General features: G+C 38.5%; 2 protein-coding genes across 2 annotated transcripts in view; both read right to left on the bottom strand.

Annotated features, from left to right (window-relative positions):
- The window catches only part of ADGRL3 (adhesion G protein-coupled receptor L3), a 1,741,359-nt gene that overhangs the window by 849,802 nt on the left and 866,051 nt on the right, over positions 1-25,506 (bottom strand). The window lies entirely within an intron of this gene.
- On the bottom strand, positions 8,844-10,511 carry LOC128649748 (annexin A11-like). The gene has a single exon (XM_053703186.1). It carries the CDS (start codon positions 9,175-9,177, stop codon positions 8,860-8,862), a length of 318 nt encoding a protein of 105 aa, XP_053559161.1. The 5' UTR covers positions 9,178-10,511; the 3' UTR covers positions 8,844-8,859.

Consider the following 25,506-nt stretch of genomic DNA (forward strand, 5'->3'; position numbering starts at 1 on the left):
CCCTTAGTGTTAGTGTTAGGTTTATACCTAACACTAAGCCCCTGAAGATCTTCCTACCTTATCTTCACCATACCAGGTTCACCGATCGATCCAGAAGAGCTCCTCCGATGTCCTAATCCAAGCCCAAGCAGGGGGCTGAAGAGGTCCATGATCCGGCTGAAGTCATCATCCAAGCGGGAGCTGAAGAGGTCCATGATCCGGCTGAAGTCATCATCCAAGCGGGAGCTGAAGAGGTCCATGATCCGGCTGAAGTCTTCTATCAACGGCATCTTCAATCTTCTTTCTTCCGGATCCATCCTGCAGACCTCCGACGCGGAACATCCTGCTGGCCCGACGGACTACCGACGAATGAAGGCTCCTTTAATGGACGTCATCCAAGATGGCGTCCCTCGAATTCTGATTGGGTGATAGGATTCTATCAGCCAATCGGAATTAAGGTAGGTAAAAAATTTTTTTATTTTTTGTAACTTAGTTCTTTTTTATTTTTTGTACTTTAGTTAGTTTATTTCATTGTATTTATGAAGATATTGTATTTAATTAATGTATTGATAGTGTAGTGTTAGGTTTAATTGTAGGTAATTGTAGGTATTTTATTTAATTAATTTATTGATAGTGTAGTGTTAGGTTTAATTGTAACTTTGGTTAGGAATTATTTTACAGGTAATTTTGTAATTATTTTAACTATTTTAGCTATTAAATAGTTCTTAACTATTTAATAGCTATTGTACATGGTTAAAATAAATACAAAGTTACCTGTAAAATAAATATAAATCCTAAAATAGCTATAATATAATTATAATTTATATTGTAGCTATATTAGGATTTATTTTACAGGTAAGTATTTAGCTTTAAATAGGATTAATTTATTTAATAAGAGTTAATTTATTTAGTTAGATTTAAATTATATTTAATTTAGCGGGGTGTTAGTGTTAGGGTTAGACTTAGCTTTAGGGGTTAATACATTTATTAGAATAGCGGTGAGCTCCAGTAGGCAGGTTAGGGGTTAATGTTTGAAGTTAGGTGTTGGCGATGTTAGGGAGGGCAGATTAGGGGTTAATACTATTTATTATATGGTTAGTGAGGCAGATTAGGGGTTAATAACTTTATTATAATAGTGGTGCGGTCCGCTCGGCAGATTAGGGGTTAATAAGTGTAGGCAGGTGGAGGCAACGTTGTGGGGGGCAGATTAGGGGTTAATAAATATAATATAGGGGTCGGCGGTGTTAGGGGCAGCAGATTAGGGGTAAATAAGTATAATGTAGGTGGCGGTCAGCAGATTAGGGGTTATTTATTGTAGGTAGCTGGCGGCGACGTTGTGGGGGGCAGGTTAGGGGTTAATAAATATAATATAGGGGTCGGCGGTGTTAGGGGCACATAAGTTAACGTAGGTGGCGGTCGGCAGATTAGGGGTTAAACAATTTAATCGAGTGTCGGCAATGTGGGGGGGCCTCGGTTTAGGGGTACATAGGTAGTTTATGGGTGTTAGTGTACTTTAGGGCACAGTAGTTAAGAGCTTTATGAACCGGCGTTAGCCCAGAAAGCTCTTAACTACTGACTTTTTTCTGCGGCTGGAGTTTTGTCGTTAGAATTCTAACGCTCACGGCTACCGCCAAACTCCAAATCTAGGCCTTAGAGAGCTGTTTGGGGGGGAATCACGGAAGTTGGGGGTAATGGGGGATCCTATACTTTATCTAAAAAAATACCTTTATTTTTATACTGGCAGACTTTCTGCCAGTAGTTAAAGGGACTGAACCCATTTTTTTTATTTTGTGATTCAGATAGAGCATGTGATTTTAAGTAACTTCCTAATTTACTCCTATTATCAAATTTTCTTCATTTTCTTGTTATCTTTATTTGAAAAGCAAGAATGTAAGTTTAGATGCCGGCCCATTTTTGGTTTACAACCTGGGTTGTTCTTGCTGATTGGTGGATAAATTCACCCACCAATAAACAAGTGCTACCCAGAGGTCTGAACCAAAAGTTAGCTGGCTCCTTAGCTTAGATGCCTTCTTATTCAAACAAAGATAGCAAGAGAACAAAGAAAAATGATAATAGGAGTAAATTAGAAAGTTGCTTAAAATGGCATGCTCTATCTGAATCACAAAAAATTTGGGTTCAGTGTCCCTTTAAGATGGCGGTGACAATTGTAAGGTGGGGGAGGGAAGAGAGCTGTTTGAGGGGGGTCAGGGAGGGATCAGGGGGTGGGATGTGTCAGATGGGAGGCTGATCAATACACTAAAGCTAAAATTAACCCTACAAGCTACCTAATTAACCCCTTAACTGCTGGGCATAATACAAGTGTGGTGCACAGCGGCATTTAGCGGCCTTCTAATTACGAAAAAGTAATGCCAAAGCTATAAATGTCTACTATTTATGAACAAAGGGGATTCCAGAGAAACATTTACAACCATTTGTGCTATAATTGCACAAGCTGTTAGTAAATAATTTCAGTGAGAAAAAGTTTGTTATCAAATTAACAATTTTATTTTATTTGATCGCATTTGGCGGTGAAATGGTGGCATGCAATATACCAAAATAGACCTAGATCAATAGTTTGGGTTGTCTAGTAAAAAAAAATATTATACATGTCAAGGGATATTCAGGGATTCCTGACAGATTTCAGTGTTACAATGTGACCATTGCTAATTTTGGAAAAAGTGGTTTGGAAATAGCAAAGTGCTACTTGTATTTATTGCCCTATAACTTGCAAAAAAAGCAAAGAACATGTTAACTTTGGGTATTTTTAAACTCAGGACAAAATTTGGAAACAATTTAGCATGGGTGTTTTTTGGTGGTTGGAAACAAATGATACAATATGATGAAAAAATGGAAAAAAACACACTTTTTCTAACTTTGACCAACAAAATCTGTTACACACATAGTAAATTGTATGATATGATGAAAGTAATGGTATCTTTAGAAAGTTCATTTAATGACAAGAAAAACAGTATATAATATGTGTGGATACAGTAAATGAGTAAGAGCTAAACACAAACACTGCAGAAATGTAAAAAAAGCCCTGGTTCTTAAGAAAATTGAAAATGGTCTGGTCACTAAGGGGTTAAGCAAATTTATCTGCAGTTACCAAAACAACCAGATTCATAACATTTTGTGACAATATATGAAGGTTTCTTTTTTTGTGCAGGTTACTTTATGTTGTGGTTTTTGTTAAAACAATAACAAAATAAGTTAATTTGGACAGGGTAGAGACACTAATAGACTGTGTACATGACTGTGTACACTCTATTTAAAAGTTAGAATTAATTAATTAATTAATTAATTAATTAAACAGCACATGTGTCTGATTATAATGTATGGATAAATATTTGTCACCCAAAACTCACGCAATGCCAGCAAAAGTTAAAGATAGGAGACCGAGAAATAGCTTAGAACCTAAAATAGATTTGAGAGCAGAGATGAATAGTCTAAATATAAATAAATCTGATATCGACGAGATATCAAAACAAGTAGCGCACCTATTACTACCCCAATTTGATCTAATTAAAACGGAGATTGCTACACTCTCCTCTGAGATGAAAAACATTACCTTAAGATTGTCAGAAGCTGAGACTAGAATATCTGATATTGAAGACTTCGTTTAAATTAGACCAAATCACACAACAACATACCTCTAAAATACGTGAACTATAAAATTGAGGAAATAGAGGACAGGTCTCGTCAAAATAATTTAAAAATTATTGGTTTACCAGAGAGAGCTAGATATCAAGACCTAACATACTTTGCAGCCATAACTCTCCCACAATTGCTTGGTATTAATCGACAAGATCAGAATATAAAAGTAGAAAGAGCTCACCGGATTGGTACTATTAGAAGCTTACCAGAAAATACGCCACAGAAACGCCCTATTATGGTGAAATAGCTGAACTTCCAGGATAAAATTAACATAAGAGCTTATAGAAAAATCCAAAACCTTGAAGTAGACCATAATAGAATTTTACTGTTCCAGGAATTTTCGTTTCAGACTGCAAACAAGCAGAAGGCAATGGCACCATTTTGCACTACACTTATTAATTTAGGCCTCTCTGCTAGATTTATTTACCCGGCTAAGATTAAGCTCTTTATTGATGATGAATTAATTATGCTAGGTACGCCTCAAGAGGCCAAGACCTTCACAGACAAGTATAAAGACAGACACTAGATACTATACAGAAAGAGGGGTATCTTGTCTCTATTCATCTCCTTTTCTTTTCAGTTTTTTACGAAAAAAAAAGGTTTACTGTGCACACTTATACATATATTATTTGGTGTAATGTAGAAGTTGTTATGTTTGAAAGTAACACTATTCCTAAGTTATGTGTGCCGTCGGGTTGGGGGGAGGAAGTTGGGTTTTCTTTTTTTTTTTTTTTCTTTCTCTGTCTCTATCCCTTGCTGGTCTGTTTAAAATAAAATGTCAAGGTTAAAGATTACATCTTGGAACGTGGGAGGGATCACCAACCCGATCAAAAGAAAATTAATTTTAACACACCTTAATAAAAGTAAATCAGACTTAATTCTTTTACAAGAAACTCACCTCTCAGAAGCAGAACACAAAAAACTGAAAGTTAATTGGGTGTGAAAAGTTATTTTCACCCCCTGCTCCACCCATAAACGGGGTGTTGCTATATTATTTAGAAAAGGGCTAGAATATCAAATCATTCTACAGGAGTTAGATCCTGGAGAACATTATATTATTCTAAAAAAGAAACTGGGTTCTTATATTCTCACCATCTGCAATGTATACGGGCCAAATAACACTGATGAAACTTTCTGGGAAAAACTGAAGGTTAAATTATTTGATCATGTGAACTCCAATCTGGAAGTGGCTGGTGATTTTAACATGTTTTTTAATAATATTGATAGACTACAGACTACTAACCCAAAACATATTAAAATCTCCCAAAAGGCTCTAAGAATCCTAAAATCTCTTTGTAACACACTCAAGATCAGGGATATATGGCGGCACATTTATCCCAATACCTGTGTGTTTTCTTATGAATCCAAACAATATAGATCGTTCTCACGTATCAATTTTTTTTTAGGTTCAGATAGATTACTTGGCACCGATGTCAAAGCCCAGATAGGAGACTTTACTATTTCTGATCATGCTCCTATATTTTTGGAGCTATTGTGGGGTGACAATAAGTTTCTCTTTTCCCCAATACTTATTTAATAATACAGAATTTAGAAAATGCATTACTGCTATTTGGCATGAATATATTAGACAAAATATCTCTTATATACATAAAAAAGAGTTTTTTGGGAATCAGCTAAAGATGTGATCAGAGGAGAAATTAAAAAAATATACTTGCAGACTTAAAACAAAAATGTGCCTTAGGGAAGCTGAATTATCTAGCTACCTCAGAAATACCTATAACACATATATAATGATACCAAATCATATTAATTGGAAGAAATATTTTAAAGCAAAACAGGAATGGGAAACCATTAGCCTACAGAAAGCATCTATCCAGGAATTGTGTTACAGAACTAGGTTTTATAGATATGGTAACAAGATAGGCAAGCTCCTATCTAACTGTGTGAACACGTATAAATCTCATAAAGCTATAAAAGCTATTATTATAGATGGGAAAAGAGTAACTGATGTTGAGGCAATCAAAACAGGTTTTTATGATTTTTTAAAAAAACTAGATACTTCCCTGAAGATTAATGAACAAAATAAAGAGGTATTTTGGGAAAAAATTCTGCTGCCAAAATTGCCGTCATATGAGGCAGATAAATTAAATGTACCTATCACATCAGAAGTAGTATTACAGGCTATTGATAATCTTAAAGTGGACAAAGCTGCGGGCCCAGATCTTTTACCTGCTGAATTATATAAAATTCTCAGAGATTAGATAAATATCCCTCTCGTGAATTTATTTAATGACTACCTATGTAATGGTATAGTTCCCTCAGTCTATTTTGGAGCATCAAAAATTACTCTGATTCCAAAGAAGGGCAAAGACCCTGAAGTAATAGATTCCTATCGCCCAATATCATTGTTAAATTCAGACTACAAAATATTCACATCTATTTTGGCACACAGACTTAAACCAATTCTTGGATCTCTAATCCATAAGGACCAGGTCGGCTTCATGTTACATAGGAATCCTGCTGCTAATATTCGGAAAATCTTCCTGCTTTTAGATTTTCTGCGTATTGATAAGTCTAACCGACACGTTGATCCAGCTATCTTATCAATCGATGCCCAAAAGGCGTTTGACTATCACTTGGGACCATTTATTTCATACCATGAATTGGTTCGGCTTTAGAGGGCATCCTTAACTGCATTAGAGTCATATATGCAAATGCATCCTTGTCGTTATTGGTTAATGGCTCACTTACAAAGCCTTTCCCTATTATGACTGGAACACGGCAAGGTTGCCCAATCTCGCCTCTTCTCTTTAACCTTGTAATTGAACCTCTTGCAACAATGCTGAAAACACAATTAAAAGGGATCCTGTTAGGAGATAAGTATCTCAAATTATTATTATACGCGGACAATCTAATACTATTTCTCAATAACCCACAATCTGAGATACCCATTATTTTAGATAAAATCTTCAAATTCGGGTCATTCTCGGGATATACAATTAATGTTACCAAGTCAGAATTACTATGGCTAAGCCTGCCACTACAGTCAGACTTTGTTCTTCCTTTTAAAATTGCAGAACATTTCATAACATATCTAGGAATCAAAATTAGTACAAATCCTCTGGAATGGTACAATTTGAAATATCCCCCACTACTAATGAAAATTAAAACAGATCTAAGAAACTGGGCTAACCTACCTTTATCAATTACGGCAATAATTAACTTAATTAAGATGATTATATTACCTAAATTGTTGTATGTAATGCAGAATATCCATATTCTTTTAACAAAAACTGATCTTTAGTTCTTGGATAGCTACATTAGGACATTTATCTGGGGTGTGGGTAGAAAGCTTTACATAACCTTGCGCAATTAAGACAATTTGGGGGTCTTGCACTCCCCATATTTTCCACGTATAACAGAATCTGCCTTGCCAAGGTAGCTATGGACTGGCTCACTGGTTGGAATCATGTGGCCTTTTTAGAAGTGGAACAAAAAATAGTTTTCCCTTTCTCCTTAATTGCTCTACTCCATTGTCCTATTAAAGCCATCCCGAGTAAGTTTAAGAGAAAATTCCCTATATTCCATATCATTAAAGCCTGGCAGTTGTTCATTTGGTCCAGTTTAAAAGATAATCCTCTGATCTCTGAATTACTACCTATCACAAGGAATCCATGTTTTATTCCAGGCATCGACAATAAACTATTTAACAGATGGGCCTCTCTGGGCCTTTCTTATTTATTTCAATTTAGAGATCCTGAAAATGGATCTGTACACATTTGAATATCTTAGAAATTGTTTTCATCTTAAAAATACAGACTTTTATGCATACCTACAAGTTCGGCATTGGTACAGTGAAATAATCACAGATTCTGTTACAGAATGGATACATCCAGGCATAAAAATGGGTTTAGCCCTTTATAAACTAGGTAAACATTCTATTAGTTACTGGTATATGATGGTTCTATCAGAATCTGGTGAGCTTAATATGCTGGATATCTGTTCAAAATGGTCCAAAGTCATTCCAACACTTGATATGTATAAAGTGAAGTATAGTATGATAGCGGTTGAAAATGCTACCCTATCTGCAGCGTGGCGAGAATCACATTTCAAAATCCTAAATTGTGTATACATACCCCCTGCTAGTTTAAATAGATGGTTTCGTAATTCCCTAAATTTATGCCCACAATGTAGTTTCCCTGATGCTGATCTGGTCCACATGTTTTGGAGCTGTCCGAAAACACAACAATTTTGGCAACGCATACAATTCTGGTTGAATAGGGTACTTACATCGCACATAGTTATTCAATTACAGCACATTGTTTTTTTACTGGACCCAAGAGATAATGTTGGCAATGCCGATTTTATTAACAGAGCAATTTTGGGAGGAAGATATCTTATCTTGAAAAACTGGAAATCTAAGAGAGAACCAACAATTAATAACCTAACTTACCTATTACATTTACAATATATAATAGAACAGCTCAACAGTGCTAATAATGGAGAAAATCAGCAACATAGATTTGCTACTAAATGGCTGGACTTTACTAAATTATATAGAAACAATACACAAATGCAGCTTATGCCCCCTTTATAAAAAAGGAAAAGGGTAAATTAGGAAGAAAAAGGAGATAAAAATAGCAAAAATTCACTCGTATGAGCTGTTGTTGAAATTAATTGGCTTACTATAATCTTCCCCCTCCCCCTTAGACTATTTTTTTTTTCTTTTTTCTTTTCCTCTTTTCTCTCTTTCTTATCTCTTCTCCCCCCAACCTGTTGCGTCCTTTTGGACCGTATCAAAAAATTACTTTGAATTCTGAGGTTGTTTTGTTTTTCTGTTCCTTCCGAAAAAAAAAAAAAAAAAAAAAAATCATTAAATAAATGTAATAATAAAAAATGTCTTTTTAAAGGTCAAACCAAAATATATTAGTATATATTATAAACGATTTTTGAAGAAGTACAGGCCTATGTTTAATTTGCTGATTTTATGTTTCTTGCTCATGTATGACTACAATATAATTCTGTAATGAACTGATGCTCCTTCAACAAAGGATACCAAGAGAACCAAGCAGACTAGATAATAGAAGTACACAGGAAAGCTTAAAATTGTGTGATTTATCCGAATAATGAAAAACACTTTGGGATGCATGTCCCTTTAAGTACATTCTGGTAGGCACCAAACTATTGATATGAACAGAAAAAAGAACTGAGCAGACAAACAATATGCAAGGCTTTTTTTTTGTCCTATGTAGAAAAAGGCACAGCTTAATCGTTCCCACCACAAAGCTTCAGAAGCATCTTCCGGTAATCCCCAGATGTGTCGCCCGTGATATCTGTGTACAGGGACTTTCCATAAAGCCTCTTGTACTCTGTGCGAATATCCAGCAAATCCACCTCACTGCGCAAAACCATGATACGGATCAGCGTCTTGTCTTTTGTACCAGTGCCTTTCATTGCTTTGTGAAGACGTTCAGCGAAGAATGCTTGAGTGTTTTTAAGGCACTTCACGACTGCCAGCATGCCACTCTCTAGATCCCCTGACATCTCACGACAGATACTTTTCTCAAGGTCACGGTTGCGCATCCTCTGTTATTCAGAGAAAACTGCATTAAGATGTGGTCTGCTCCTAGCACACAAGATGGCGTTGAACTTGGACTCATCTGTGCCCAGGCGATTCTCCCCAGCTGCATATAGCTCTTGGACATCACGTTGGACTAATGTCATGTCCACATGGCTGCTCTCGTCTTGGTTCCCCTGAGAGAGTGAAATCAACAGTCTCTGGAAGTGACCGGAAGAGTCCCTCTTAATAGCCTGTTCCAGTGTCTTCTTAAACTCTTTTTTGTACACCCTGTTGATTTCCTGGATCTCTGCATTACTGCGTGATGACAGGATCTCTATGATGCAAGCCTCATCTGTGCCGGCACCCTTAATGGCTTCATGGATTTCATAAGCATCATAAACTGAAGGCGCTTTCAACATCGCTAGGACTGCCTTCTCAAAGTTTCCAGAAATCTCAGACTTCAGGTCTTTTATTAAATCCTTTCCATAGGCCGTTTTAAATGATAGGGCAATCTGCAGTCTCTGTTTATTTGATCTGCTCCCCAGACATTCTATAATGGTCTGTTCATCTGTTCCAAATCCTTTCATGGCTTTTCTGAGCAATTCAGCATCTCTAAGTGGATCAAAGTTTGGTGCATCTGTTATGGTTCCTCGTTTCGCAACCTTCCCTGGAGTGACAGCTGGCATTCCTGGGGATGGGTACGATGGCATAGAAGGATTTACAGCTGGTCCTGCAGGATAACTTGCAACAGGTTGCTGGCTTGGGTAGGTCATTGGAGGCTGCCCAGGCATGCCCATTGGTGGTTGTGCAGGCACTGGCATGGGTTGCTGACCAGGCATTGGCATTTGCGGATGCCCATGTGATGGCATTGGCTGACCAGGCAGGGGGGCTGAGGGATATCCTTGATTATATCCTGGCATCTGTGGCTGTTGGCCTCCACTAGCTGGTGGGAACATGCCATAGGAAGGAACTTGTGGTTGACCAGGCTGCGGTGCCCCATATCCACCACCTGGAGGTGCCCCATATCCACCACCTGCCGTCTGTGGGTACATTCCTGGGCCTGGATTCATACCTCCAAAACCAGCTGGAGGATACCCTGAGTTTTGCATATAGCTCTGTGGGTTGTACTGCTGACGAATGGTAGCCGCCATGTTATCGAGTCCAAGAGGAGGAGGGTTCCCTCCAGGTGCCCCCCATGGATTATTAGCTGTGGGGATTGGAGGAAAGCCGCTCATAGGAGCATAACCTGGATAACTCATTGTTTAGATGCAACAGTCAAAATAATGCTTCTTTGGTTCCTTGAGCTGCTCCCTTCTGCTTTTTCAGTTTCTCTCTAGGGCAGGGACTGTGCAGGCTGCAGGAGGAGATCTGCCAGAGGAGGAGTCAGCTTTCTGTCTAGATGTAAATAATTTTGGTTAGTGGTTGTTAACTATTGATACTATCCAGGTATGAAGTTCTGTACCTATATGATACATTGCCTTTTTGTTTGACTGTTTGCCCTTATTAATAAAGAAGAATTTATTAAAAAAACACACTTTTTTCTAACTTTGACCCCCAAAATATGTTACACACATACGCCTAGATTTATAGTTTTGTTGGTAAAGACCCGCAAAGCTAATGCTGCATTTTTCCCAGCACACCCTTTAAACAACGCTGGTATTTAGAGTTGTCTGAGTGGCTGCGTTAGGCTCAGAAAAGGGAGTGTTGAGCATAATTTAGCGCCACTTCAATCCTCAATACCAGCGTTGCTTACGGTAGCGGTAAGCTGGCAAAACGTGCTCGTGCACGATATCCCCATAGGAAACAATGGGGCAGGTTGGGCTGAAAAACACCTGCAAAAAAGCAGCGCTCAGCTCTTAATGCAGCCCCATTGTTTCCTATGGGGAAACACTCTCTAAGTCTGCACCTAAAACCCTAACATGAACCCCGAGTTTAAACACCCCTAACCTTACACTTATTAACCCCTAATCTGCCGCCCCCGCTATGTCTGACACCTGCATTTTATTATTAACCCCAAATCTGCCGCTTCGGACACCGCCACAACCTACATTATCCCTATGAACCCCTAATCTGCTGCCCCTAACATCACTGACACCTACATTATATTTATTAACCCCTAATCTGCCCCCCCCACAACATTGCCGCAACCTAACTACACTTAACCCCTAATCTGCTGACCGGACCTCGCCACCACTATAATAAATGTATTAACCCCTAAACCGCCGCACCCCCGCCTCGCAAACACTAGAATAAATTGTATTAACCCCTAATATGCCCTCCCTAACATCGCCGCCACCTACATACAATCATTAACCCCTAATTTCCCGCCCGCAACGTCGCCGCTACTATAATAAAGTTATTAACCCCTAAAATTAAGTCTAACCCTAACACCCCCCTAACATAAATATAATTTAAATTAAACGAAATAATATTCCTATAATTAAATAAATGAATCCTATTTAAAACTAAATACTTACCTATCAAATAAACCCTAATATAGCTACAATGTAACTAATAATTACATTGTATCTATTTTAGAATTTATATTTATTTTACAGGCAACTTTGTATTTATTTTAACTAGGTACACTAGCTATTAAATAGTTATTAACTATTTAATAGCTATCTAGTTAAAATAATTACACAATTACCTGTAAAATAAATCCTAACCTAAGTTACAATTAAACCTAACACTACACTATCATTAAATTAATTAAATAAATGACCTACAATTAGCTAAACTAAAATACAATTAAATAAACTAAATTACAAAAAATAAAAAATATTACAAGAATTTTAATCTAATTACACCTAATCTAAGCCCCCTAATAAAATAAAAAAATTCCCCCCCCAAAAAAAATGCCCTACCCTATTCTAAATTACAAAAATAACCAGCTCTTTTACCAGCCCTTAAAAGGGCTTTTTGTGGGGCATTGCCCAAAGTAATCAGCTCTTTTACCTGTAAAAGAAAATACAATACCCCCCAACATTACAACCACATACCCCTATTCTAACCCACCCAAACCCCCCTTAAAAAAATGTATCACTAACCCCCTGAAGATCTCCCTACCTTGAGTCGTCTTCACTCAGCCGAGCCGAAGTCTTCATCCAATCCGGGCGATGTGGTCCTCAATCCGGGCGAAGTCTTGATCCAAGCGGCAAAGAAGAGGTCCTCCATCCGGGCGAAGTCTTGATCCAAGCGGCAAAGAAGAGGTCCTCCATCCGGGCGAAGTCTTGATCCAAGCGGCAAAGAAGAGGTCCTCCATCCGGGCGATGTCTTCTTCCAAGCGGCATCTTCTATCTTCTGTCTTCCGGATCCATCTTCATCCCGCCGACGCGGGACATCCTCCTTCCCCGACGGTCTAACGACAAATGAAGGTTCCTTTAAGGGACCTCATCCAAGATGGCGTCCCTCGAATTCCGATTGGCTGATAGGATTCTATCAGACAATTGGAATTAAAGGGACAGTCTACACCATAATTTTTATTGTTTTAAAAGATAGATAATCCATTTAAAAGTATATTATTATAACTGTGTTGGTTATGCAAACATAACCAACACAGTTATAATAATATACTTTTAACCTCTGTGATTATCTTGTATCTAAGCCTCTGCAAACTTCCCCTTTATTTCAGTTCTTTTGACAGACTTGCAGTTTAGCCAATCACTGCCTGCTCCCAGATAACTTCATGTGGACGAGCACAGTGTTATCTATATGAAATACGTGAACTAACACCCTCTAGTGGTGAAAAACTGTTCAAATGCATTCTGAAAAGAGGTGGCCTTGAAGGTCTAAGAAATTAGCATATGAACCTCCGAGATTAAGCTTTCAACCAAGAATACCAAGAAAACAAAGCAAAATTGGTGATAAAAGTAAATTGGAAAATTGTTTACAATTACATGCTCTATCTGAATCATGAAAGTTTATTTTGGCCTAGACTGTCCCTTTAAGGTAGGAAAAATCTGATTGGCTGATTCAATCAGCCAATCAGATTGAAGTTCAATCCGATTGGCTGATCCAATCAGCCAGATTGAGCTCGCATTCTATTGGCTGTTCCGATCAGCCAATAGAATGCAAGCTCAAACTGATTGGCTGATTGAATCAGCCAATCAGATTTTTCCTACCTTAATTCCGATTGGCTGATAGAATCCTATCTGCCAATCAGAATTCGAGGGACGCCATCTTGGGTGACGTCATTTAAAGGAACCTTCATTCGTCGTTAGTCCGTCGGGGAAGGAGGATGTTCCACGTCGGATGAAGATGGATCCGGAAGACAGAAGATAGAAGATGCCGCTTGGAAGAAGACATCGCCTGGAGGGAGGACCTCTTCTTTGCAGCTTGGATCAAGACTTCGCCCGGATTGAGGACCACATCGCCCGGATTGGATGAAGACTTCGGCTCGACTGAGTGAAGACGACTCAAGGTAGAGAGATCTTCAAGGGGTTAGTGATAGTTTTTTTTAAGGGGGGTTTGGGTGGGTTAGAATAGGGGTATGTGGGTGGTGGGTTGTAATGTTGGGGGGGGGGTATTGTATTTTCTTTTACAGGTAAAAGAGCTGATTACTTTGGGGCAATGCCCCGCAAAAAACCCTTTTAAGGGCTGGTAAAAGAGCTGGTTACTTTTGTAATTTAGAATAGGGTAGGGCATTTTTTTATTTTGGTGGGATTTTTTATTTTATTAGGGGGCTTAGAATAGGTGTAATTAGATTAAAATTCTTGTATTTTTTTTTTTTTTTTTGTTATTTAGTGTTTTTTTTTTTTTTTGTATTATAGATTAGTTTATTTAATTGTATTTTAGTTTAGCTAATTGTAGGTAATTTATTTAATTAATTTAATGATAGTGTAGTGTTAGGTTTAATTGTAACTTAGGTTAGGATTTATTTTACAGGTAATTTTGTAGTTATTTTAACTAGGTATCTATTAAATAGTTATTAACTATTTAATAGCTATTGTACCTAGTTAAAATAAATACAAAGTTGCCTGTCAAATAAATATAAATCCTAAAATAGATACAGTGTAATTACTATTTATATTGTAGCTATATTAGGGTTTATTTTCTAGGTAAGTATTTAGTTTTAAATAGGAATAATTTATTTAATTATAGGAATATTATTTTGTTTAATTTAAATTGTATTTATGTTAGGGGGAGTTAGGGTTAGACTTAGGTTTAGGGGTTAATACATTTATTATAGTAGCAGCGACGTTGTGGGCGGGAGATTAGGGGTTAATAATTGTAGGTAGGTGGCGGTGATGTTAGGGAGGGCAGATTAGGGGTTAATAAAATGTATTCTAGTGTTTGCGAGGCGGAAGTGTGGCAGTTTAGGGGTTAATACATTTATTATAGTGGCAGCAAGGTCCGGTCGGCAGATTAGGGGTTAATAACAATCACATAATAAAACACAACATAAGGCTAACACTATAAAGAAAGTGGTCTTCTCAGACTCAAGAGCCAGAATTAGCAGATGAGGAGAGATTTGCCTCTAGCTTTGACTCAGATGGATTTTCTGGCCCTGAGGGGAAGAGGTTATATCCAACCATAATTGTACAACGACAAATATGGAGGGTGATACACAACCGAAAAGTATTCTTAAAGATTACAAATGGGGCAGGCGCCAAAGATGTGGTAGTTTCCATTATTATGTGACCCCTAACACACAAGAGGCGACTAATAGTGAGGGAATTAGTCATCAGGTTTTTCAGCGGGCCCCGAGATGACCCAGGGGATGGGGGCAGGGCAATACACAGAAGCTCAATACAACAGACTTCGAACAACAGAGATATCCTGTGAGGGAGAACAGGGGCACTTTGAAACACAGGTACCAGTAATGGATAATACTGTTAACCTTTCTTCCTATGACCTCACTCAACTTGAGAGGAAGGTTTTAAGTTATGGCCTTTGTGACGGATACCCCGGCTACCCCGACTGGGTAGCTCCATCAAACGGGTCCTGCTTCCTCCCTGCCAACTGCAGCTATGTAGCTGCCAAGTGACCACAGCCGGTAGCCACCCCTGATGCCCGACAGCACCAGTACTCAGGGTCCCACCCTGTGGCAGACTCCAGCTACCCAGACTAGGTAGCTCTGCCTGAGGGTAATTCCTCTGCCTGGAACAGGCTGCTATGTAGCTCAGGAGAGTGATTGTAGCAGGAGCCCACCCAAATAACTAGACAGACTAGCATTCAGGTGAAACAAGAACTGATTTTATTGAAAACACACACTCCTTTTATACAGACAGCTCATCTTGATAAGAACAGAAGACAATGCCACAGTTTTCCCGCCATTCCTGCCCCTCCAGACAGCCCGGCACCTCCATAGGAGCCACAGTCTCACATAATCCCAATACCTAGGGGTGGCGGTTTCGGGGTGATCCTGGTGGAGCGGCGGCACGTCCAGGGAGTCATTTTAAAGCTCTCCATCCCTAGATGTCACAGTCCAAATCAGCATGATCTCTTACTGGGGACCGGAGTTACAGTCCATTGAAGTTATGGGGTTAGGGGTGTCCAAAACCCCCAGTTTTCAAAGGAGCTCCCCTCTGATAATTCCCACAGATCTTGTCCTGCTGTCCTGTGGCCAACCAGGAGTTCCAGGAGCCCGGCCAGCCTGAGAGGAGTTAGGCGGGTATCCGTTGTGAGGCGGCCGACCGGGAGTTCCAGGAGCCCGGCCAGCCTAGGAGGGTTTTCCTGGTCAATCACCAGCTCTTCACAAAACAAGCAAACAAAAGCTTCCAGAGATTGTGGTTGCTCTGAGGAGCCCAAAACCACTGAGAAACAACAGTGGTGAGGTTGTAGGGGGGGTGGGGGTAGCCTTAGCTGTCTGGTATCCGTGACAGCCTTGAATTTGTCCCCTCACAGAATTTTGATTTATTTCAGACTATCCTCGATGTCAACAGAATGGTTAGAGACCTGATGCTTAGAAAATTATTTCCTGAATCTGAAACTAACACAATTTCTAACACTGCTTGTGACACAACCTGTACTGATTTTGACAAAATGACATTTGATGATATTTGTGCCCTTACAAGTTTGGAGGATCTTTCAGGCTTAGAAGCAGGTCATTATATGTTAGACCATATTAAAGCTCACAAACTGAAGTCTACATCTAACTTCTATCCTCTACACGTTAGAGGCAAAAGTCTGGAAGTTTTCCATAAAAGGGTTATGGAGGACCTCACTACACTTTCCCATTCCCATAACAAACATACTTCAAACCTAACCAGAAGAGAAAGAGAAGCCATTTCCCATCTCCAACATAACACTGATATTGTCATTAGAAAATCGGATAAGGGTGGGAGTATAGTCGTGATGGATAGGGATACATACACCACAGAGGCCCTTAGACAGCTAGGAGATTCTGAAGCTTACTCTTCTCTAACAAGGGACCCCACTATTACATTTGGTCATATTTTGAGGGACCTTTTGGATGATGGGTTGGAGATGGGCATCATAGACAAACAGACTTTTGATTGTTTACTTGTTGAGAATCCTGTGATGCCCATCTTCCACCATTTCCCTAAGGTTCATAAAAGCCTTGATAATGTACTTGGTAGACCCATAGTAGCGGGTATTGGTTCATTACTTGAGCCCTTATCTAAATGGGTTGACAATTTCTTTCAACCATTAGTACACAGTCTACCTAGCTACGTGCGTGATAGAGCACATACTTTATCTAAATTAGAACAAACAAGATGGGAGTCAATTTATAGCTGGATAACTATTGACGTAGTGACATTATAAACTAGCATACCACACAAATTTGGACTCAAAGCTGTGTAATTATATTTAGAAAGGTGTGTGGATCTTGATTCTCAGCATATAAAGTTTGTGTTGAGGGCTATCAAGTTTTTAATACTACACATTTTTTTTTTTTCAAATTTTCAGACACATTCTATCTCCAGAGGCATGGAACTGCGATGGGGGCCACATTTGCCCCCTCCTACACCAACCTCTTTATGGGGTGGTGGGAGCGGTTCCACGTCTATGGAGATAGGAATGTGTTTTCTGGTTTTATAATCAAATATCTAAGATTTATTGATGATCTTTTGATCGTCTGGTCTTCAGGACAGAAACAGGCAGAGGAATTGGTTGATTACTTGAATACTAATGAAGTAGGATTGAAATTTACCTACCAATGGCATAACAAAACAACTAATTATTTGGATGTAACTCTGACTGGGGAAATTGAATCAAATAGAATTGTCTCATCTCTCTATTGTAAGCCTATCTCCGGGAACACCTTATTGTACAGTAGCCATCCCCAACACGTGTTTAGGGGAATAGCAAAAGGTCAATTTATGTGAATAAAATGCAACTGTTCCCGGAGACAGGATTACCTTAGGGAGAGTGAGGATCTCAACAAAAGGATGTTGGAAAGAAATTACCCTCAGAAGGTTATTAAAACACCATGCCATGAGGTTGATCAAATGGACAGATCTAAAATGTTCTTTGAGAATAATCAAATAGCTAAAGGAACACCTAAGGTTTGCAATAAATCAACCCTAGTAACAGCTTTCTCTGACCAGTACCACCAGGTATGCAACATCATTAGAAAAAAACATTCCTATTCTGCGTGGGGATAAGACCCTATGCAAAGTGATTAATGATGGTTGCAACTTTGTCTTCTAATTTACTTAAAGGAGAGGAAAGTAGGAGTTCATGGTTACATTTTAAAGGTACTTTTAAATGTGGCAAACGGCCTTGTGGTTCATGTGACCACATTAGGATAGCTACCACTTTTTCCACCAGTACAGAAATATTTGATACTAAATTATGTGTGAAATGCGGCAGTAAATATGTGGTGTACCTGATTGAGTGCACGTCGTGTTGCCGACAATACATAGTAAGAACGACTAGAGAGGTAGGGACGCTTATTAAAGAACACCTGTCCCATATCTCTCATGAGAGAGCAGTTTCAGCATTATCCAAGCATTTCTTGGAAGTTCACAATGGGAATGTTGGGTCCTTCAGGTGGCAGGCAATCGAGCAGATAGTCAAACCCCCAAGAGGTGGTGACAAATTATGGATACTCTCTAGACAAGAGATATACTGGATCCACAAGCTTGGTTGCCTGCTACCTGTGGGATTCAACTCAAAATTTGACATTATCAACTATTGGCAACATTGACTGAGACATTTTCATTCATTAATAACTTTGTATACACTTGTCTTCTTTATTTCCCCTTGCCCATAAAATACTACATTATGTAATATTCATTCTGATTTCATATTTATGAGACATTATCTTATACCCATAATAATGTTCCCAATTGGTATCATGGGTCTGAATTTTTGGATAGCATCACTACTATCAATCATATATTGGTCCTATTTTGATATTTATATTTCTTTTATAAATATTATCAATTTATTCATTTTCACAATTCTTCATTCATTATTCTATATGGTTTGATGACATCATTATAAACTAGTATATGCATGTTTTATTTTGATATTGATATTTACAAATTCTTTTGTATATAGAATTAATTTTTACATTTATTCATTCTTTTAGATTTATGTATTTATCCCTTATCATTATAGAATTGGTTGATGATAGTAATATCATGGAGCATAAATATGCCTTATTTTGATCATTTATCTCTTTGGCTTATATGATTAATTTATGCCTCCATGCTGATATTATATATTATCATATATGTACAGGTAGCCCTCAGTTTATGCCGGGGTTAGGTTCCAGAAGGAATGGTTGTAAATTTAAACCGTTGTAAACTGAAACCCAGTTTATAATGTAAGTCAATGGGAAGTGAGGGAGATAGGTTCCAGGTCCCTCTCAAAATTGTCATAAGTAACACCTAATGAATTATTTTTAAAGCTTTGAAATGAAGACTTTAAATGCTAAACAGCATTATAAGCCTAATAAAATAATCACACAACACAGAAAATATAATTAAACTAAGTTAAATAAACAAAAACATTTGCTAAACGGCATTATAAACCTAATAAAATAATCACACAACACAGACTTCACTTGCATTTTTCTGCAAACAGTTCTTTCTATGCATTCCAATCTGGACTGATTTATAGACAGGAAGATCTTGTTCCTTTGAAATCTGCTCGATAGCTCAGGTCTGGTTAAACTGATTAATTTCAGCTTGCTTGGCTTTGCAGCAACACTAGCGGACAGCTCCACCTACTGGCTATTTTAATAAAAGCACTGCTTCTCAATGCTTTTCAATAGCAGTCACATGACTGGAAAAAAAAAGGTTGTTATTCTGAAACGGTGTAAATTGAACCATTGTAAAACGAGGGCTACCTGTATATGGTATCATAGCAATACATGTATTTAATTATTATTAACATTCACAGTTGGTGTTACTATATATATATATATATATATATATATATATATATATATATATATATATATATATATATATTCAGTGTTGAGATTAACAGGCCCATTTATCAAGCTCCGTATGGAGCTTGAAGGGCCGTGTTTCTGGCGAGTCTTCAGACTCGCCAGAAACACAAGTTATGAAGCAGCGGTCTAAAGACCGCTGCTTCATAACCCTGTCCGCCTGCTCTGAGCAGGCGGACAGGAACCGCCGGAAATCAACCCGATCGAATACGATCGGGTTGATTGACAGCTCCCTGCTGGCGGCCGATTGGCCGCGAGTCAGCAGGGGGCGGCGTTGCACCAGCAGCTCTTGTGAGCTGCTGGTGCAATGTTAAATGTGGAGAGCGTATTGCTCTCCGCATTTAGCGAGGTCTTGCGGACCTGATCCGCAGTGTCGGATCAGGTCCGCAAGCCCTTTGATAAATGGGCCCCTAAGGGTTAACTAATGAGTGCTTCTGTTCCTATACTCCTCCTATGGGAGGGGTTAAGGGTTTTAAATAAGCCACAGCTGCTATTGTATTTTATGTCTATGATTACAGCCAGTATGGCTGAAACCGGTCAGATGTTTTTTCTGAAACTCTCATACTACATATGGAGTCTGACTATTTTTTTATTCATTTTTATGATACCAAATAAAGCATTTTTGTATTTTTAATGAGCACTCCCTTATTACTTGCTGTGACATCCTTGGAACTTTTTTTTGTAATTTTTTATGGAGGACTGGGACTCCATTCCTGCTTATCGGTCCGCAGGAAGCCAGGGCTGTCTTTTTCACAACGTCAGGTTTGGAGGAGGAGTTTAGCGGCATGCTTTGGAGACAAGCTGAGCAGAGCTGGAGCGAACGTAGAACGGCTGAGACTGTAGCGGTTCCTGCCTAAGCAACATACAGACCAGACCGGGTGGACTGAGGAGACCGGTAATATTGGTTGTCATTTGAGTCTGTGTTTCAAGGGTACACCACACATGTTTTATTTTGATATTTACACTGTCACGGGCGAAAAACACTAACTAGTGGTACCGAGTGCTATGATTAGTTGAGTGTTTACCTTGTTGACTTGGACCTGGCTTTCCCTCTCTTTGCAGCTGCTGATTTATATATTTGACCGGGACCTGGCTTTCCCTCATTCTGAAGTTGCTTGCTTATTGACATGCTTGACCTACATGCTTGGTTTTCATGTTTGCTCTATCTATATACCGCACAGTACCGACAGCCTTTGAATACAAAAGTTGGGACTAACTTAATATTGACTGTCTCGCTTTGCATGTTGCTATAGTAACGGCTTGCTATTCTCTATAACGCCTGCTTATTATTATCATTCACTGCACTGTCTGCTGTTTTCTCTGTGTCATTATCCAAAATAAAAAAATAATTATACCTTACCTACATAATACATAAAAAGCCCTCCTCCAAAATAAAATAAAAAACCCTAAGCTCTAACTCTAAAAAAAAAAAAAAAAAAAAAAAAAAATCCAATAGTCCTTAAAAGGGCCTTTTGTAAGGAAATTGTCCTAAAGCGAACACAGCAAAAATAAAAAAAAAATTACAAAACCCCCACCTACATTAAAGTAACCCTTCACCTCCCAAAATAAAAAATCAAACTTTAAAATCCTAGGATAGGAAAAAAAAAAATAAAGAAAAATAAATAAAGCCTATTTTAAAAAATAAAAAGCCACCCCCAAAAAAAACCTTACTAACCCAACAAGGGTTAGTTATATATGATGGGGACCCCAGCTCCTCTTGATCCATTGCGGGCCAATCTTCATCCATGATTTCTGCATGGAGGCGGACTTCAGCAGCCTCTGTCACCGCCTAAGGTCCGCAATCTTCATCAATGGTGGGGCCCATCTTTATTCATCCCCCAGGCACCGGGGGCCCATCTTCGGGGAAGCGGAGGCGGGCTTCGGCAGCCTCTAACGCCACCTCTGCTCCGTATCTTTTTTTCTGCGGCTCTCTTCGGGGAGCCCTCGTCTTCATGCGATCTCTGCCGCACACTGAAAAAGGATAGGTTATTTTTAATTTTATTTCTTAGGCTAGGTTTTTACAGGTTTTTTTTTTTTTATTTTAAGCGGTCGGGGTCCCTTTAATGTAAGTGGGGGGTTTCAAAACTTTTTTTATTTTAAATGAATAATTGATATTATCACTTTAGGGCAATGACCTACAAAAGGCCCTTTTAAGGGCTATTTTAATTTATTTTAGAGTTAAGGTTTCTTTGTTTTTGTTTTTTGTTTTTAATACTTATTTTTATTAAGGTATCATATACAGACAATATATGTCATAAGAAACACATCAAAATACAGATAAACATAAGTACATAAGATAAGTCAATACATGAACAATTATGTAATGTGCCACACATTAAAACCTCCCAAGATCTATATTGATGTGCATATCTATATCTATTTTTTTAACTCAAAAACACCACATTTGATAATATGGCTAACAACTCAAAGTCATAACATTTTCATTATAACTGACAAATTATATTTTAGCCCATTTAACAAATTAAGATGATGATATATTTAGGAAACCTAAACGTTGAAGTTTTATATAAGCATAAAACTCTAAATGTAAGCCAAAAAATAGTTTGAAATTGTAGACCAGAGCCGCTCTCTAAATATCCCAGTCTTACTATTGGGAATATAGGGTCACCCCCTGCGCAGTGAAAATATATTATTATAAAATAACTAAATAGGTGTAAGAAGGAAATATTCACAACCTTGGAGTACTATATTTAACAGCGGGTAAGCGCCGCTTAACATAGAAATAAGGGGGGGGGCAGATTAGAGCAAAACTCATTACAAATAGGAACAAAGTGGTAATGATATAATAGACCGTCAGTCAATATGGGGAGCTACTTGAGGTCAGGGGGTCTAGTACTTGAACATAATCACTGTCTTTTAGAGTAGAAATAAGCCAGTGTAACCAGCCTCAAATTCCCAGTTATGCCACATAAGAGTCCCTTTCCCCTACAATGCGGTGCCCATACGGAACCTAAGTTAAAGACTATGTAGTATCAAGCAAACACGTTTTATACGGGCATACAATTGTATAGCATAGACACACCAATAGCATGGGATATTTATAAAAAAATATTTTGCCCTCAAGGTATGGGCCCTATACCCAAGGGCAGGTGAGTTAAAGTAATAGAGAAGCAATCCCTAATGATATACTTAACAGTCATAGTAGGCTACCACCTACTTTAATTATGGTATGTCTAGATCAAGGATAATAATATATAAGGATACCGCAATATTATTAGTGCTAGTGTCTCCATGTATAGACTACATTGTATAGCTCACCCAGGCATGTAAGTCTGGGTCAAAAAGTAGCAGATCTTGTCATGTACCGCAAAGATTGGTCTGCTGAGGATGCTTTAGAACAGTAGATCCCTACTTGCAATAACCGATAGAAAAAAACAAACATAAACTTATATCGCCATACCAAAACTACCTGCAAAGTCTAGCAAAGTAAAGGTTCATCTAAAGTGGAGCATGGTGCTATCTGGATCTATCCGCAAAACCTGCATGCACATCCCATCTCTTATTAGGAATATAAATGTATGCTTGGGGGCTAAATATAAATATTTGAAATGATGAATTACGTTTAAAAGTAGCCTCGCCTTTAAGGATGAATATCTAAGGTGTAAGACCACTCATGATTCCACCTGAGCCAGGGGAAAGCATAGGGGGTGAGGTACTTAGACACTTAAAGGCTATATATGGCTTAGAATATTGTGAAAGAGATCGTTGTACCTGAATGGCAGGAATCATTAAGATAACGAGTAAAAATATTAGGAATCTTAATAGCATTTATGATCTCAAACGCTTGTGGAGACCATTTTCCAGATTATTATACTGATACTGGGTATAACTATTATGCTCAAAGAGAGTAACTATAAATAACAGAAAAATATTGTTAGGAGAATCAAAGAGATAATTCAAATTTATAGTTATCATGCTAATTGAATTACCGAAAGTGACTAACATCCCCATGCTATCAGCAACTGATATAAACTAAATCGGCTCGTAGTCTTAGTTAAGGGGACCCTGTGCTTGCACAAATTTACAAACATATATATTACAGTAACTACCCAGTAGGCCTCACTGAGATCGCTAGACTGATTGTTAGGAGCTGGTATTTTAGCCCATTCCCATTCTCAAAAGCAGGTGTTGGTTGTATAGATTTGAAAGTACATGCAGTCTATATATACAAAATATATGAGCCTGTTATAATAATCCTGCAGTAGGAAACTTATGGAGGATAAACAGTAGCCGACCCATGTAAATAGTGTATTGGCCATGTAACGCTTCTTATATTCTCTGGGGAGCTATCATCTAACACCGCATCTATCAGATCCCCTGTAGCTAGTTGAATGTTTTCCATGAGCTAAGAGTATCCCCTTTTTAGTGGTGTTGCTAGTCATCTGCATGTGTCTGCCAAGCGCCATTATGTATAATCCCTCTAGGTTGGTATCAGTGGGTTGCTCTTATATTAGTCTAAGTGCAAAGAAAAACATTGCTGAATACATAAAACTATAAATCAATTGTCTCTCAACATACACATAAACAGATTAACATTTTAACTGATATAAGGATGGCTCTTGTGGAACCACTAAAACATCTTAATATAGGGCTAACACCAATAAGTCATATGCAATAGACAAAACAGAAACCGACAAATCAAACAATGTAATTATCATGAGAGGCTAAAGTTTCTATAGCTAAGTATCTTATTAAGGGCAAATGATTGAGTCGGCCTGGGAAAGTTATTAAAGACAATAAGTGTTAAGGTTGAATACCATGACACTTTACCCTACTCCAGACTTGGCTATGAGTGTAGAGATCTGTTGTTTGATCGAGTAGACAGTGTAACCCAGATCCCATTTTTAGTAAGAGAGGTCTGAAATGGCTGTCAGCCATCCGGGGCATAAGATTTTGTCAATCTGCGAATTGAATATAAAAATGTCCTAAGGTAGCGTAGACAGTCCAAATGTGCAATTTTGATCTATTAGTTACATAGCGCCTCAGAGTAGGGGATATCAAATTTACTGTGTCTTAGCCTATTCCGATACTAGACTGAATCAAAGTTAGTGGTCTGCAGAGGAATCTATCTTCAAGACCATATGGAAGGAATGTTCCACTAGAAAAAAAATCAGAGACTGAATAGAGCGGGTATCGTTGTGCCGTTCCTGAAAGTACAATGGATCTCTAAGGACTAGCTGAACCTCTGCTGTCAGAGAGAGAACCGTGGAAGGTTCATTCTGAAAACCAACGATCACTGCAGTAATCCCCTCTGATGAACTGCAGCCCCCATCTCTTCTCCGGATCTCAGCCACATCTCCCGTAGGAGAAACTGTGGTAAATAGTTCAGACCACCACTGCACCCTCTGCGGCATAAAAACAGACTCACTCTCCTTTTCAGAGAAGGTTGTGTGTAGCGTCACAGAACCAACTTGTACGATTGAGCCAATAACAGATTCCGGTCTGGGCTCCTGTGTATCAGCTTCAATAACTGTGCCCTTTACCAGATGCGTTAAATTTATAAGGTTCTCGTCCATTTTCTCCTCTAGATCAATTAATAGATCCTGAATAGATACCTTAGCCTTCCCCATGTTGTTGACTAAAGATGGCGATACTAGTCTAGACTTCAGCAGGCCATCAACTTCACTTATATTCCCCGTGATCAGGGAGATTAAAAATTTGGGTCAAACAAAGTCTCCCCACGGTTAGGGTCGGGAGCTCTTAATCCATGCGTCCTGTAGCTTTGGTGGTTGACGCCGCCCCCCAGGTTTATTTGTTTTTATTTTGGGGGCTTATTTTATGGGGATTTTCTGTAACTTAGAATGTTTAGTTGTTTGTGTAGTTCTAGTTTGCGTTAGGAGGTGGCGGTTTAGGCTTTAATCTCCTAACCACCCCCATACCTGTATGGGGGTTGATTGGGTGATTATTGTTAGTTAGGAATTTGAATGCTTTAATCTTCTAACTACCCTCATACCTGTAT

Source organism: Bombina bombina, chromosome 2 (assembly GCF_027579735.1).
Source record: "Bombina bombina isolate aBomBom1 chromosome 2, aBomBom1.pri, whole genome shotgun sequence".
NCBI lineage: Eukaryota > Metazoa > Chordata > Amphibia > Anura > Bombinatoridae > Bombina > Bombina bombina.